The 14,780-nt window shown below is 50.2% G+C and overlaps 2 protein-coding genes across 7 annotated transcripts in view; one reads left to right on the forward strand and one right to left on the reverse strand.

The window, feature by feature from the left end:
- SLC16A4 (solute carrier family 16 member 4) lies at window positions 1-13,077 on the forward strand. 5 transcript variants are annotated; one of them, XM_063418436.1, is made up of 9 exons: window positions 7-250; window positions 651-769; window positions 1,708-1,840; window positions 2,568-2,711; window positions 3,351-3,512; window positions 4,371-4,856; window positions 7,480-7,691; window positions 8,461-8,554; window positions 12,773-13,077. In XM_063418436.1, exons 1-9 carry the CDS (start codon window positions 235-237, stop codon window positions 12,925-12,927), a joined length of 1,521 nt encoding a protein of 506 aa, XP_063274506.1. In that variant the 5' UTR covers window positions 7-234; the 3' UTR covers window positions 12,928-13,077. The 5 variants fall into 5 exon arrangements, with proteins under 5 accessions (XP_063274507.1, XP_063274509.1, XP_063274505.1 ...); XM_063418439.1 differs by lacking the exon at window positions 2,568-2,711 and having other exon boundaries at window positions 4-250; XM_063418435.1 differs by lacking the exons at window positions 8,461-8,554; window positions 12,773-13,077 and having other exon boundaries at window positions 6-250; window positions 7,480-8,302.
- RBM15 (RNA binding motif protein 15) overlaps window positions 8,227-14,780 on the reverse strand; it is a 22,127-nt gene continuing 15,573 nt past the window's right edge. For both annotated transcript variants that reach the window (XR_010082915.1, XR_010082914.1), the window contains exons 4-7: window positions 13,219-13,440; window positions 10,726-12,495; window positions 8,586-8,657; window positions 8,227-8,365 (exon numbers count right to left, since the gene is read on the reverse strand). The gene's annotated coding sequence lies outside the window, so the exon portion shown is untranslated. The remainder of the gene's footprint in view (window positions 8,366-8,585; window positions 8,658-10,725; window positions 12,496-13,218; window positions 13,441-14,780) is intronic.

Consider the following 14,780-nt stretch of genomic DNA (forward strand, 5'->3'; position numbering starts at 1 on the left):
ACTGCCGGCCTCGGGACAGAGGAGGAGGAGGAGGAGGAGGAGGAGGATGGGCTCCGTCCCTCGAGCGCTCCATGTGCTGCTCAGGACAGACGCGCTCACCCTCACCGGACGGGAATGAAGGAGCAAACTCTGGGCTGCCAAGTTGGGAAGGGGGGATTTAATCTTTGGAGCAAATGAAGAGACTCTGAGGAGATTCCTCTTTGCTGTCGACTGCCCTGGGGAGGAGTTTTCAGCATGCAGCAGCAAGGCGGTAAGGAAAACTTCCAGCATCGCCAGCCCCAGGTGCTGTAGGGTCCAGCTGCTCCCTCGGGCAGGATCCAGAGGCACGGGGTGGGTGGGAGGATGGAAGGGAGACAAGCTGGAGTGGGAAGAGCTTCCCAGAGAGCTCCGAGGGGGATCCAGACAGTCCGTGAGCCCCGCGCTCCTGGCACGTCCCAAACTGCTAAAGCAGCGCCGAGTCACCTGCGCACCCGTAAAGCTGAAGTAATTTGGTGGGAATGAGAAGGAAGAACTGTTCCCAGACGGGGATGATGGGGAATTGTCAGAAATGCTGGTGACAGCATCACCCCGGTGGGTGCAGAGCGGGAATGTTTTGTGAATGAGAACAGAGCAGTGGAAGGAGTTCACGTGTCCTGACTTCTCATCGGCAGGGCACGGGGAGGAGGATGAAGAGCTGGAGGCTCCGGAGGCTCGGACAGCCGGGAAGAGCCAAGGCAGCGCAGCAGCAGCCCGAGGGTGGGCGTGGGGAGTGGTGTTTCACTTCTTCCTGGTGAGCAGGGAGCGAACCAAACCCACCGGAGCCGGGGCAGGGGGCATGTCCTGATCCCACCCGTTCCAGGGCACAACCCAACAGCGCCATTCCCTGTGCCAGCCCCTGTCTCCAATGCACAAGAGGGTTCCCTTGCCAGGATGACTTTTCCCTACTCAAACACATCACCACGGGGGTGTCAAACCCCAAAGGGGTCCTGTCCCTTCGGCGAGGGCAGTGAGGTGGGAGCCAGGGGCTGACTGGGAGCAGCACACACTCAGATACCCTCTGGGAGGGCCAGGCACCTCAGCACCACTTAAAGCCACTAATTCTCTGCACCCCAGGCTTTATCTTCCCACCAGTGATGAATCAAGGAATTGTGAAGCTTGGAAAAGACCTTTGAGGTCACTGAGTCCAACTGTAAAGAAGGCACCATCCCCCAAGCTAGGAAAGCTCTCCTCACTTCCAATCCACCCCAAATAACTCAATGCCAATAATTAACTACCTGCCACCAGGGAGACAACAGCAGTTAAAATTAGGGATACAAACTGTCTGTCCTTTGCCCCTGTGGCAGAGAAACCCTGGGAAATTGCTCCAGGATAATGTCCATCCCTGCTGCCCTCATGCCCTCGTCAGCTCCCAGTGATCTCCAAACTGATCCATACAGACTCTTGCTGCAGCACTAAAAGGCAACTTAAAAGGTAAAGGCATCCTAGGAGAGCTGAGCTCTAGAGTGACTTTGTTCCTTTCCTTTGGAAAGTCTGCAGAGGGTTCTCTGAGGTTGTGCTGAGATCAAACTGCAGCCTGGCCACCACCAGCCCACCCTGCTGGCACTCCCCAACACCAGTCCAAGTGTCCCAGGTTGTTTCTCCCACACCACCACAAAAGAAGCAGAAGGAAAAGCTTTCCCTCCTTCCCGATCCCCTGTGGCACCTGACCTCCACCCCCTCTCCATTCAGGTCAATGTGCTGGTGATGGGGATGCTCAAGACCTTTGGGATTTTCTTTGTGGCTTTCCGAGAGGAGATGGGGGGATCTTCCGAGCAGCTCAGCTGGATTGGCTCCATCATGTCCTCCCTGCGCTTCCTCGGAGGTGAGCTGCTGCCCCCAGGGGTTGGAGCGGTGCTGCAGCCTCGGCCCCCCTCACCTGGGCACTCTGTGCATCCAATTCCCACCCCAGACTGCTCCGAACTGGACGTGGCTGGCAGGCACACGTGTCTGAGCAGGAGTGTGCTCTAAGCACAGGGCAATTCAGGTGGGATAGCGGGAAGAAATTGGAAATTGGGAAAAAATCCTTCCGTGGGAAGGTGAGGGGGCTCTGGCACAGGGTGCCCAGAGCAGCTGTGGCTGCCCCTGGATCCCTGGCAGTGCCCAAGGCCAGGCTGGACAGGGCTTGGAGAAACCTGGGATAGTGAAGGTGTCCCTGCCCTTGGCAGGGGTGGGACTGGATGAGCTTTGGGGTTTCTTCCAATCCAGACCATTCTGGGATCTCCTGAACTTCACTGTGAGTTTATTGTACAGATCCAGAGCAAACAACGCTCTTGCCCAGCTGTGGAATAGTTTGGAGCCGCTGGGCGTGGTGTGATTGAGGCAGGAGGCTCACGAGAGCTGAAAGTTCGGGCTTTGCCTCCTTCCCTGCCCCATTCCCGGAGCTCCCAGGGTCCAGGCAAAGCCTCTCTGCTGAACACCAACCCATCCCAGCCTCCCTGTCACTCCCAAGCTGCACATTGACCACTCCCCAGTGGTGCCAGCCAGGTCCCCAAGCCCTGCTGAAGCAGTTTTGTCCCCCTGAGCCTGAGCTGTCCCTGTTTCCCTTGCAGCCCCACTGGTGGCCGTGGTGTGCCGGCGCCTGGGAGAGCGGCCAACCTCGCTGCTGGGGGCCGCGCTGGCGGCCGGGGGCTGCCTGCTCAGCACCCAGGCCAGCAGCGTCCCCTTCCTCTGCTTCTCCATGGGCTTCCTCCCGGGTGAGGCGATCAGATCCGCTCCTTTAAACCCGGGGAAGGGTCTGCAGGGGGGCAGCCATGGGTTTGTTCGGCTGGAGGAGCCTGAGGTGGTCAGGGGTAGGGAAGGGCTGGGGCTGTGTGTGGGGAGCAGGGCAAGGCTCTTCCCCCAGAGGCTCCCCAGGGCTGCCAGAGCTGCAGGAGCATTTGGAAAACGCTCTCAGGGACAGGGTGGGGTGGTTGGGGTGTCTGTGCAGGGCCTGCAGTTGGAGTGGATTGTCCTTGTGGGTCCCTTCCACCTCAGGATATGCCGTGATTCTGTGAACCTTCAGTGCCAAAGCTCCTTTCTGTGAGACACTGTGAACTCCCAAAGCTTCATGCTCAGAACAAAACACGTTTTCATATTCCACTCCCAACTAACCTTGATTTTTTTCCTGGACCTACACGGACCCTGGCCTTTTAAAATCCCTTCCACAAGAGCAGAGCCTCCAATCCCCCAGATACCAAATCCCGCTCTCCCCTGGCTGTGACAGCAGAAATCCCCTCCTTTCACCCTGGGAGTGCTGCAGAGCCAGGCACTGCGAGCTTGGGGTGGAGGGGCACAGAATCCCCACAGAGCAGTCCCTTTTTGGGGCACAGATTTCTGATTTTCCCCTTCCCCAGGGATGGGCTTTGCCTGCCTGTACCAGGCGGCCGCGGTGATGACGGCGAAGCGGTGCCGGGCGCGCCTGGCGCTGTCCAACGCCCTGGCCCGCTCGGGGATGGGGCTGACCTTCCTGATGGCTCCCTTCACACAGCTCCTCATCGAGCTCTACGCCTGGCAAGGTGAGGCAGCCCCTGCTCCTTCACATTCACTGGCCCTGGGAGGGCGTTTGGGGAGGTGTGGGCAGGGTGAGATGTCATTGTTGGACACGAAATAAAAATGCTTGACTGCAGTCAGAAGGGAATCAGAAAGCTTTTCTTTATTTACACTTCATTCAGCCTTTTTATAACATGCCGGGCTAAAAAGGCAAATTATTGGTCCATAGGATGGACACCTCTCTCCATTGGTCGCAAACAACACCTGGGAGAGAGGTTGTTATGGGAAAGGAATATTTACTTAGAAATGTTATGGGAAGAAAAGTCATTTACACAAAGTTGCTTGGGAAAGGAAAAATTGCTGAAAAGTTTCCCCTGGAAAAGCCAGCAACCCTCAGGCTTCAGAAATATCAGGTCTACAATAAGAGCTTCCTTTTAAAAATTCAAACACACCGAGGAACAGCTCTGCCTCTTCTAGGATAGTTTGGGAACATCTTGTTAATAATTAAACACTTAATCACTCATTAAAATCAGAGCCAAAGCACAGACCTCAGAAATCAAAGGCAGAAATCCCTACTTTACTGTAGGGTTTCAGCACCATCTTGAAGGTCCATCATGACTTTAAATAAGGAAAAGCAAAACAAGCTCCCAGATCCCAGAGGTAGCTGTAGATTTGTTCTGTGCATCACAGCAAAATGAACTTCCAGAAAAACAGGAATAAAAATCCCTGTTTTGTTAACTCCTCCATAAGGAGAAGGCAAACTCCCTTCCATAGGCAGAGCTTTCTCCATGGTCAGTGAAAACCTCAGCCTGTTCTACCAAGGCCATTTCCTGCTGCTCCTCCCTTTCCAATCCAGGAACAAAACACCTTTTGCCTTCCCTCAGGTACTCTCCTGATTTTTGGAGGCATCATGTTGAACCTGGTGCCTTCCAGCATGCTGCTGTGGCCCGAAAATCCACACCGTGGGTCTGCAAAGAAGGATCCAGAAACTGCTGGTGCATGTTTGGATGGAAGCTCTCACAGGGAATCAGAACCTCACCATGGACAGGAGGATCCCACCACAGAGAGACTCGTGGTGCCCCATGGCAGAGATGTCTCTGACCCAGCAAACGCCTTGGGAAGGCTCCAGAAACCCGCCCTGGAGAGCTCCTCCCCAGAAACATCCACCAGGGCCAAGGGAAGCCACAAAAAGGAACCTTCTGAGCCTCTCCTGGACTTCTCCCCACTGAAGGACCCCGTCTTCTTCATCTTCACCTGGTCTTTCCTGTTCAGCCACTTGGCCTATTTTGTGCCCTTCTTCCACCTGGTGGCCCGAGCCAGGACGCTGGGCATGAGCAGCAGGGACGGCTCGTACCTGATCGCCGTGGCTGGTAGGCAGAGGGGCCTCACACCCACAGCCCAGAGAAACACCCCGGGTTTGGCCAAGAAACCCTCCCAGATGTGTCCTGGGACGGATCCCCCTGGCAGAGGCACAGCCCTGACCCCTCCCCTGTACCCCCTCCGGGGTGCTGGGGGGTTCTCCCCGTGCCAGCTGGGTGATCCCACACCCTCCCTGCTGCCAACAAGCCCAAATTCCCAGTGACAGGGGGCTCTGTGTCCTTCTGGAGCCTTCCCACCACCATCCCTCCTCAAACCCACAAGCCAGAGGTGCATCCAGAGCCCTCCGGTTTGACCCAGGAGGGAGAAATTCAATAGTGGGGGAAATTCCCCACATTAATGTGGATCCAGGCATTTGGATTTGGCACATCCCGTTCCAAATGGGGGAGAAAACAAGGCACACTCCCCAAAAACCCAAACCCACGCCTGGTTGTAAGCCAGGATTAACACTAAAGCCATGCTGGGATAAGAAAGCGGCTCCAGCCTCAGTCAGCAGCAAATATTTTATTGTACAAAAATAGATTTCATTCCTGCAGTGCTGGGTAATATTCAGCAGTGAGGGAGTTAGGAGAGGCCAGGAATTACTGGGACATTTGGAATTAGGAGTGGGAGGGACACAGGTCAGTGGGACAAGGGCTCACCTGAGAGCTCCTAGAGCTTTCCTTCATAAAAATGTACCAAGAGATAAAAAACAACTCCCAAACCCCAGCTCTGAAACCCCAACTCTCAAACTCCAACTCTCAAACCCCAACTCTCCAACCCCAATTCTCAAACCCCAACTCTCAAACCTCCAACTCTCAAACCTCCAACTCTCCAAACCCCAACTCTCCAAACCCCAACTCTCAAACCCCAACTCTCCAACCCCAACTCCCCAAACCCAACTCTGAAACCCCAACTCTCCAAACCCCAACTCTCAAACCCCAACTCTCAAACCCCAACTCTCAAACCCCAACTCTCCAACCCCAACTCCCCAAACCCAACTCTGAAACCCCAACTCTCCAAACCCCAACTCTCCAAACCCCAACTCTCAAACCCCAACTCTCAAACCCCAACTCTCAAACCTCCAACTCTCCAACCCCAATTCTCAAACCCCAACTCTCAAACCTCCAACTCTCAAACCTCCAACTCTCCAAACCCCAACTCTCCAAACCCCAACTCTCAAACCCCAACTCTCCAACCCCAATTCTCAAACCCCAACTCACAAAACCCCAACTCACAAAATCCCAACTCTCCAAACCCCAACTCTCCAAACCCCAACTCACAAAATCCCAACTCTCCAACCCCAACTCTCAAGCCCCAACTCTCCAACCCCAACTCTCCAACCCCAACAACTCAGAGGCTGCTGAGCCTCTAGACCACCTGGGGTTTTTGTGCTCTTCGGTTTTTTAGAAAAATTCTAACGGCAGGCACATTTTTCTTCTTAATATTCAGCTTTTTCTCTCTAGCAAGTTCCGCTTTCCTGATTTAGGGCATTTCAGAGGTGTCAGGGTGGCAGAGCCCTGACAGGAATTTCTCCAGAGCACTTTGGTGCCCTTGGGAAGAGCAGCACAAGGGAAAAGGGAAAAAAACAATCCAAGGATTTTGCAAGAGCCTAAAAATCCCTGGGACCTTTTGGCATTTTAGCCCTTTGTCACATCCTCACAATGAACAGGGAAATTGGGATGTGACACAGCCAATAACAGAAATAATATGAAATAATAGAAATAAGTAATATTATAAAAATCAGTAGTAAATATTAAATATAATAAATTAAACCTATATAAATAAACATATATAAAATAAAAATGGATATAATAATAAATAATACAAATAAATAACATTATAAAATAAATATAGGAATAAATTATATTAGGGTTAATATAAATAACCAGGTGTAATATGAATAATGTATAATAATAATATAAATATTTTATAAAATATTGTAAAAATATAACTATATTAGAGTATATGAGATGTAATATCACATTATGATATATAGTAAAATATAAAAATATTAAAAAAATGGAAATAATAAATATAGTAATATGAAGGTAAATATAAAAATATACTATATGACATGTAATGTAATATAATATATATATTATAATATATAATAGAATATAATAGAATATAATAGAATGTTATTATGTTATATTATAGTATATCATATATATTCTATTATATTATTTATATTATATTTTTATATTATGTGATATATTATGATATATTATATGATATATTATATGATATATTATATGATATATTATATGATATATTATATGATATATTATATGGTATTATATGGTATTATATGGTATTATATAGTATGATAATGATTGATAATAAACTATAATAGAAATAACATAAAACAATATGAATAATATAAAATACTTTAAATATCAATATAATACATTATATTGATACAATATACAAAAAATATAAAAAATCATATAAGTACTATAAAGAATACTAATATACTATAATACTATAAAATTCTATAAAAATATATAAATACTATAAAAGATAGCTATATCTAATATATTTCTATGGAGTAATAATATATAAAACCATCTAGAAATAAGAGAATTTCAATCTTACACCACACCAAGCCTCCCCTGAGAGCTGCTGTCCCCTCAGGCATCACGGAGATGCTGAGCCAGCTGCTCTCGGGCTGGCTGGCCGACCACAACTGGACCAAGAAGTACCATTTCCATGTCACCTACCTGCTCCTCTGCGGGGCCACCAACCTGCTGGGGCCGCTGGCCACCACCTTCCCCCTGCTGCTCACCTACACCGTGGCCTTCGCCGTCTTCTGCGGGGGCTTCATGGCCCTGGTGCTGCCCGTGCTGGTGAGTCCAGAACCGGCAGAAACGCACCGGAGCTGCTGCAGGTCCTGCTCAGGGCACACAGAGGCTCCCGGGGCTGGGAGGGCTCAGCCTGGAAGGGAAAAGGCTCCAGGGAGAGCTCAGAGCTCCTTCCAGGGATTAAAGGGGGTCCAGGAGAGCTGGAGAGGGGGAAGGGAGGGAGGGAGAGGACACAGGGAATGGCTTCCACTGGCAGAGGACAGGGTTAGGTGGGATGTTGGGAAGGAATTCTCCCTTTGAGGGTGGGCAGGCCCTGGCACAGGGTGCCCAGAGCAGCTCTGGCTGCCTCTGCATACCTGGAATATTCAAGGCCAGGTTGGACGGGGCTTGGAGAACCTGGAATGATGGAAGGTGTCCCTGCCATGGCTTGGGCTTTGAGCTCCCTTCCAACTCAAACCATTCCAGGATTCTCTGATCCAGGTAGGGAGGCACCATTATAATTTGGCATTATTTCTGGAAGGCAGTCAGAGTTTAAAACTCCTTCCTCAAAGTCTGGGCAGCTGGAAGGCAGAAAAGAATCTCCCATCCCAGTAATTCCCACACCTGCCTGAAGGAGGTGAACAGATCCCAGGCTGGATCAGACATCCAGGGGCAAAGTCCTTCCAAAGCCGCAGCTGAAGAGGAAATCCCCCAGAAAAAGAATCAAATCATCTCTTGTGCTTTAAAAAAACAAAAAAAAAAAATCAATTAATCTCTTGGGCATATGCATTCCTCTGAACCCAATCACTAATTATCCCTTTTGGTTTCCAAACAGGTGGATCTGGTGGGTGTGGAAAAGCTCCACAGCTACCTGGGGTTTGCTGCCTTCTTTGCAGGGATAGCAGCCATGGGAGGACCCCCTTTAGCAGGTAAGGGATGTTACACAAAACACACACCCACCCCAGGAATCCAGGGATAGAACACGCTGCTGGTTCACTCTCTCCTTCAGGGATCCATCCCAGGAGGGGTTTTCTGTTCAAAGGGAGAGAAGAAAAGAAACCAATCCTGTTTCAGAAATGTATTTTTACGGACAGGCAACGTTTTGCTTGGGAATTTGCAAAATCCAACCAGCAGCTTGGAAAATGCTGCCTGGAATATCTGGAAAATGCAGAGAGGCCCCACATGCACAGCTCAGCCCTGGCCACAGCAGGATAACGAGCACATTACCTTGGATTTCGCTCCCAGTGGTGTTAAAATAACATTGAACTTGGACTGGGGGGACTGGAGGGAAAGCAAGGAGGGGAAGGGAAAGCAAGGACAGGCTCAGCAACGTTCCCACCAGGCAGAGGCACTGAAACATCAGGACAAGCCTCGGTAATCTCTTGTTTTGACAGAGATTACACAGCTCAGCCACCAGAGCTCTGGGCCTGGAGATAAGGAGCATGAAAAGCCTTTGCTCTTCTCCCTCTGCCAGGAAACCAAGGCAGCTGTGAGGATTTGGGAGATCTCAAGTGCTTAGAAATGAGTGTCCAGCCTCTGCTGGGGAGCAGGGGACTGTTATCCTCCAGAAGCTTGGCCAGGACAAAGCTGTTCCTTTCCTGGAGCCCAGCAAAGCCAGCTGAGCCCCAGGGTGGGCAGCAGGGAGGGGGATTCTGCCCCTCGGCCCTGCTCAGGTGAGACCCCACCTGCAGAGCTGCCTCAGCCCCGGGGTACAGCACAGGAAGGGGCTGGAGCTGCTGGAGAGAGTCCAGGAGGCCACGGAGATGCTCCAAGGGATGGAGCCTCTCTGCTCTAGAGCCAGGCTGGGAATGTCCACCTGGAGAAGGGAAGGCTCCAGAGAGAGCTCAGAGCCCCTTGCAGGGACTAAAGGGGCTCCAGGAGAGCTGGAGAGGGACTGGGGACAAGGGAGGAAGGGACAGGACACAGGGAATGGCTTCCACTGCCAGAGAGCTGGGATAGGTGGGATACTGGGAAGGAATTCTTCCCTGTGAGGGGGGCAAGGCCCTGGCACAGGGTGCCCAGAGCAGCTGTGGCTGCCCCTGGATCCCTGGAAGTGTCCAAGGCCAGGTTGGAATGGACTTGGATCAGCCTGGGACAGTGGAAGATGTCCCTGCCTGTGGCAGGGGGTGGAACAGGAGGAGCTTTAGGGTCCTTTGCAACCCAAACCATCATTTTTTGTTCCCTGCCCTCCAAATCAGCTGCCCCCAGCCTGCAGAGCCACCCAGCTTGAAGCTGCCAAGGATTCTGTAAATTCCAGCTCCACTCAAAGTTTCAGCACCACTGCTGTTCCACCAGCACAGGAAAATAATTCATATTCTTAATCAATATCCCTGGGCTGCTTCTGCTCTGTCTGTGGATGCAATTTCAAGGAGCCAAAACATTTCATTGCCAAGGAGCTTCCCCCTGTGAGGGCGATGCACAGCCTGGATTGCAGAGCTCTGCTGCTGGCACAAGTGTGGATTCAAAGCAATCCCTCAATCCCACTGAATCCCCTGGCACAGGAACACCCAGCAGGGGCTGAACATCTTGGCTCTCTCTTATCCACACTCACACTGCAGTTAAATTTCATCCACCTGCAATATATCTGCACTCATGGGAAGAGTTTGACTTTCTGCAGTGGGTTTGTAAAGCAGGCAGGCTTCCTGCAAAGAGCTTTCCACAGAAATCAGCCTTAATGCAGGCAGGATAAACAAAAGGCCAAATAAAGCCAAGAAGCAAAACACTTCCTGATCCGTCTCCTTCCAGGCAGAGCAAGATGGAAACAATCCAGAGCTCAGGATCCAGCTCTGGGATCCAAGAGAAAATCTGCAATTTTCCCTTCCAATGCAGTTTTAAGTGTGAAAGCTGAGTGAGACCAGGAACTCCTGGTGAAGTGTCCAAAACCATCTGCCCCTTGCAGAATGCAGGATTTAAATGCTCCCTGAGACCCTGGGATTTGATGCTTTCATCTCCCAAAAACCTTGAGTTTAGAATTACAATTTTACCAAACCCAAGTCCTTTTAAGCAGTGGAAATAAGAATGGATAATGGGATGTGCAAAGGTTAAAACTGCCTAATTTGCATATTAGACCAAAGCCTAATGCAAGGAAAAAGTGACTTACCTGCAAATCTGTTCAGCTGAAAGCCCTGAAATCCAGGGGCAGCTGGCAGGACCCAAAGGGAAAGTTTGGAGTCTCCTTCAGAGCTCCCCACCCACTGGCACCTCTGGATGCTGCCACGCTGAAAAAACCCAACCCAAAGCAGAATAAAGATTATTCTGGCAGCCACGAGCAGCCTGAGGAGAGAAGGGCACAGTTTATTTTCACAAGCAGTACAAATCACTGACTCAGAGTGCAAAAGAGCTGAACCAAAGCATGTAATGCAAATTCTAGAAGAGATTCCAGCCCTCAGAGCATGAAATCCAGTCCCAAGAAGTTTGGGTGGTGAAAGGGGAGAGGATGGAGTTGCCCAAATATTCATATTCAGAGGTTTTCTAAATTTTACCTTAACCTTCCCACTGAATTCAGCTCCTCAGGGCATCAGGGATAAATAAAACTTCTGCTTCAAGATCAGCAGCACCATTTAAACAGCCTGACCCAGCTGGCAGCACCAGCAGTGCCAGGAATGTTTTGTTTGGATCACATTGGTGCCTGGGATTTACCAGCATTCCTTACAGAACTGCTGCTTGCCTGGGGTTTGAACACCACAAGCTCCCAGTTCAGCTCTCTGCAGCAGGAGTGATTATTGTTTTGGAAAAGAATGGGGGGCACAGAGACTGGAGTTGCTTCAAAAGGTTGGGGTGTGGTGGAAGTTGATGGCAGTGCTGCTAAACCCCACTGCACCTAAATCCCATTCAGCACCAAAAAACCCCCAAGAAAATTAAAAAAAAAAAATTAACTAATATCCTGAAGGATATTTTAAGAATTGCAATAAATCAGGGCTCATCTGGAGCACTCTGTGCTGCTCCTCTCACAAATAACGACATCAGCATCCCATCTCCTCCCCAAATCCCAGAGATTCCGGGCAGATCCCACCCCTGGGAATGAAGCACTCCACAGCAGCCTCAGGGTCATGGGAGAGGCCCCAGAGCAGCCCCCTGGGGTGGATCCTCCTCTCCAGCTGCAGCTCACACCACATCCCTGAGGAGCAAACACAGGGACTGCCCCCGGGACAGCAGGGAGCCAACAGAAACTGAAACTGGGCACAGGCAGCTTCTCCTGTGCTTTACAAACCTTCCTGCAGCTGTGGAAGTCTACAGCAGGGAATCTTGGGGCCTCCCTCCAGCTCAGATCCCAAATTTCACCAGACCCTTTCCTCCCACGTGTCTGAGCCCAGGATCTCAGATGTCCCTTGCTGGGTTTAAGGGTCCCAGACTGGATCTGCTGTTTGTGTGAATCACGGAAGGCCGTGGGTGTCACCCCATGGTGTCTCCAGAGGAACTCATTTCACACCAGAGCAGAGCTGCTGCCCCTCACCCACCATCCCACACCACACCTGGGACTGCATTTTTATGTGCAGCAGCATCTCCCACCACTCTGCAGATTTTGGATTCCAAGAGAGGAATTCTCCACCTTTCAAAGGACTGCCCAGACCCGAGATGATTTGCCAGGACCAAACCCAACACTTGGAGGTCACTTTAAAAGGTGACCTGCATCCTCCAGAGACTCCTGAGGCTCGATGGAATTCAGCTTTTCCTTTTAAGTCCTCCCAGAGCCACTTTTATCAAATTCACTTCCAGCTCCTGGCCTGGGGTCTCTCCTATTAGCCAAGGTCTGCTCACAAGAAGACAAGGCTGGAGAACAGGGGGTTTGCAGCCCAGATGTTGCAAATACCAACACGTGCAAGTCATCCCAGCAATCCAACAGGATCTTCCAGCAGCCACCTTTAGCCCACTTATTTAAACAGGGAAAAAAAAAATCAGGGATTAAATTCAATCAAATTAAACACCATGTTCCACTACAAGGATCAAAGTTGGCACTGGGAAAAATGATCTACATGTAATTTCCTTACAGGAAATGCTGCCCAGGAAGAGTTAAAATAATTTAAGGAAAATATCTGAGCAATTCTTAGATGAGAACACACATCCTTTGCCTCCCACCCACCTCCTCAAATGATTTTTTTTCACTGAGAAAAATCCCACAGCTTTAATAACAACCTTCTCTCCTGCAGGGTGGCTCTATGACTACACCCAGACCTACGTCTGCTCCTTCCTCTTTGCTGGGGCCTGTGCTCTCATCTCACCTATTTCCTTCTTCTTCGAGCCTTCAGCCCAAAAATGGAAGCTAAAAAAAGCCAGTTTGAACAAGAATCCCAGCTCTGGCTGAAGTTTTAAAGGCTGGGCTTTGATTGCATCTGTGCTGGGAAAGCCCCTGCCTGTATCAACAGCAGCAACACTGAAAATTGGAATTTTTGGATGCCAGATTCAGTTTGTATACCCGGATATTTCTCCTGATTAAAGCCATCTGAGAAATGCACAGTGTGAGGTGTCACTTGATGGGAAAAACAGCCCAGGGCGTGGATGGGGCTGGGTTTTGCTGTGCCTTTGCTCCTGAGCTGGGTTTTTCTGCCTCAGCCTGACAGCTCCATCCCTGCCAGAGCAGAGCTGACTCACTCACCTCGTGGGAGCAGCCAGCGAGCTGCAGGGCCCGAGCACAGCAGAGATTTCAGCTCATCCTGTTCACACCCCATTGGCCCGGGGAGGGATGCAGGGCAGGGAGCTCAGGGTGACACTTCCAGGGGGATCAGCAGCTCCAGGAGCCCTCTCCCTGCGGGAAGGACGCTGCAGTGGGGCCATTCCCCTCCCAGGCACAGTCACTGCCACAGCACTGAGGAAAAACCTGGGGGAAAAACCACTTTTGGTTAAAGCCAGAACCACGAAAAAGCGACCAAAGCCACCCCTCTGCCCTTCTCCCCAGCTTCCCAACCACGGAGAGGCTCCAGGGGTTCCATGCAGGCAGAGGCAGCTCCAGTGCTGAGCCTGGATTCAACCAGCACCCACAGATCGGATTTGGATGGGTAAGACACAACACAGCAGCTTTGACTCCCTTTCCTGTAGTTAAAGTGCAATTTTCTGCATTATCACCAGGTATTTGAAATTATTATGTCAACCTGGATTGATATTTATTCCAGCCAATGGCATTATCTTTCTTTTTACCTTTCCCTTTTTTTAATTATTAAGAAGATTTAATTATCCTGGTTTTTTTCTCACCTCTTTTATTCCTCACCCCTTTTTTGAATATGAAGGCAGCAGGAGAGTTGTTTTCCTTACAGAAACACTCCTTTAAACTGTGAAACAGGTTATTTCAAGCCCCAAATTAGGTGGTCTATATTTAATAAAAAGCTACAGGATATTGTAACAGTTTCAAGGAGCTCCAACACTGTCACAGGTAAGAAAGTTCCTCCACAGATGATGGACCAAATCCAGCAGTTACACAATTACACAGTGCCAAAGAGACTGTGCTTAAATGAGGGAAAAATTACAGGGAACGGGGAATGTCAGTGCTACAGAACAGTTCATTTTTCACGCGCTGTTTCACAGCTTCTCCCAGGGATCTGCAGGCAAAAACTGCTTCAGGAATGGTCCTTTTAAACCTCAGCATTCACCACGCAGTGACTTGGATGGACCAGGCAATATCTGCATCCAGGACAGCATTCCCAGGGGAATCCAAGCCACCAGGATTTCTGGCTGAGATTGTTGTTTCTGAGGTGTTTGAGGCACTGGGAGCTGCAGGGGGTGAACAGGTACCACACTCAGCCAGTCCTGCACTGAGGACTCAGCCAAGCCCTTCTGCAGCAGGGACAGAGCTTGCAATTAAAAATGTGAGTTTTCACCTCTTGAAACAATGAAGTTTCTCACTCCTAACTCAAACATCACCAGCAGCTTTGGTTTGCTGTTGTAACAGGAATTATGTGAGAGCCTTGGCTTCAGGTTTTCCAACTCTAAAGCTTTAAAACCCCCTTTATTCTGCTTTCCCTAAGAGCAGCTGTGCTTTTGGCTTTTAACAGTGGGACCAAAGCCATGTAGGCATGGAAGGAGCCCCCCCAGCAGCTCCTCACCCTGCTGCTCCCACTCCACACAATTCCAGCACCTTTCCCTGTGCTCTGCTCTCTCCCTGTCAATGAAGCCTCTGCTCAGCACCTTCCTCCTTTCAACACAAGCCCTGTGATATTTTCACCT

Source organism: Prinia subflava, chromosome 23 (assembly GCF_021018805.1).
Source record: "Prinia subflava isolate CZ2003 ecotype Zambia chromosome 23, Cam_Psub_1.2, whole genome shotgun sequence".
Classification (NCBI taxonomy): Eukaryota; Metazoa; Chordata; class Aves; order Passeriformes; family Cisticolidae; genus Prinia; species Prinia subflava.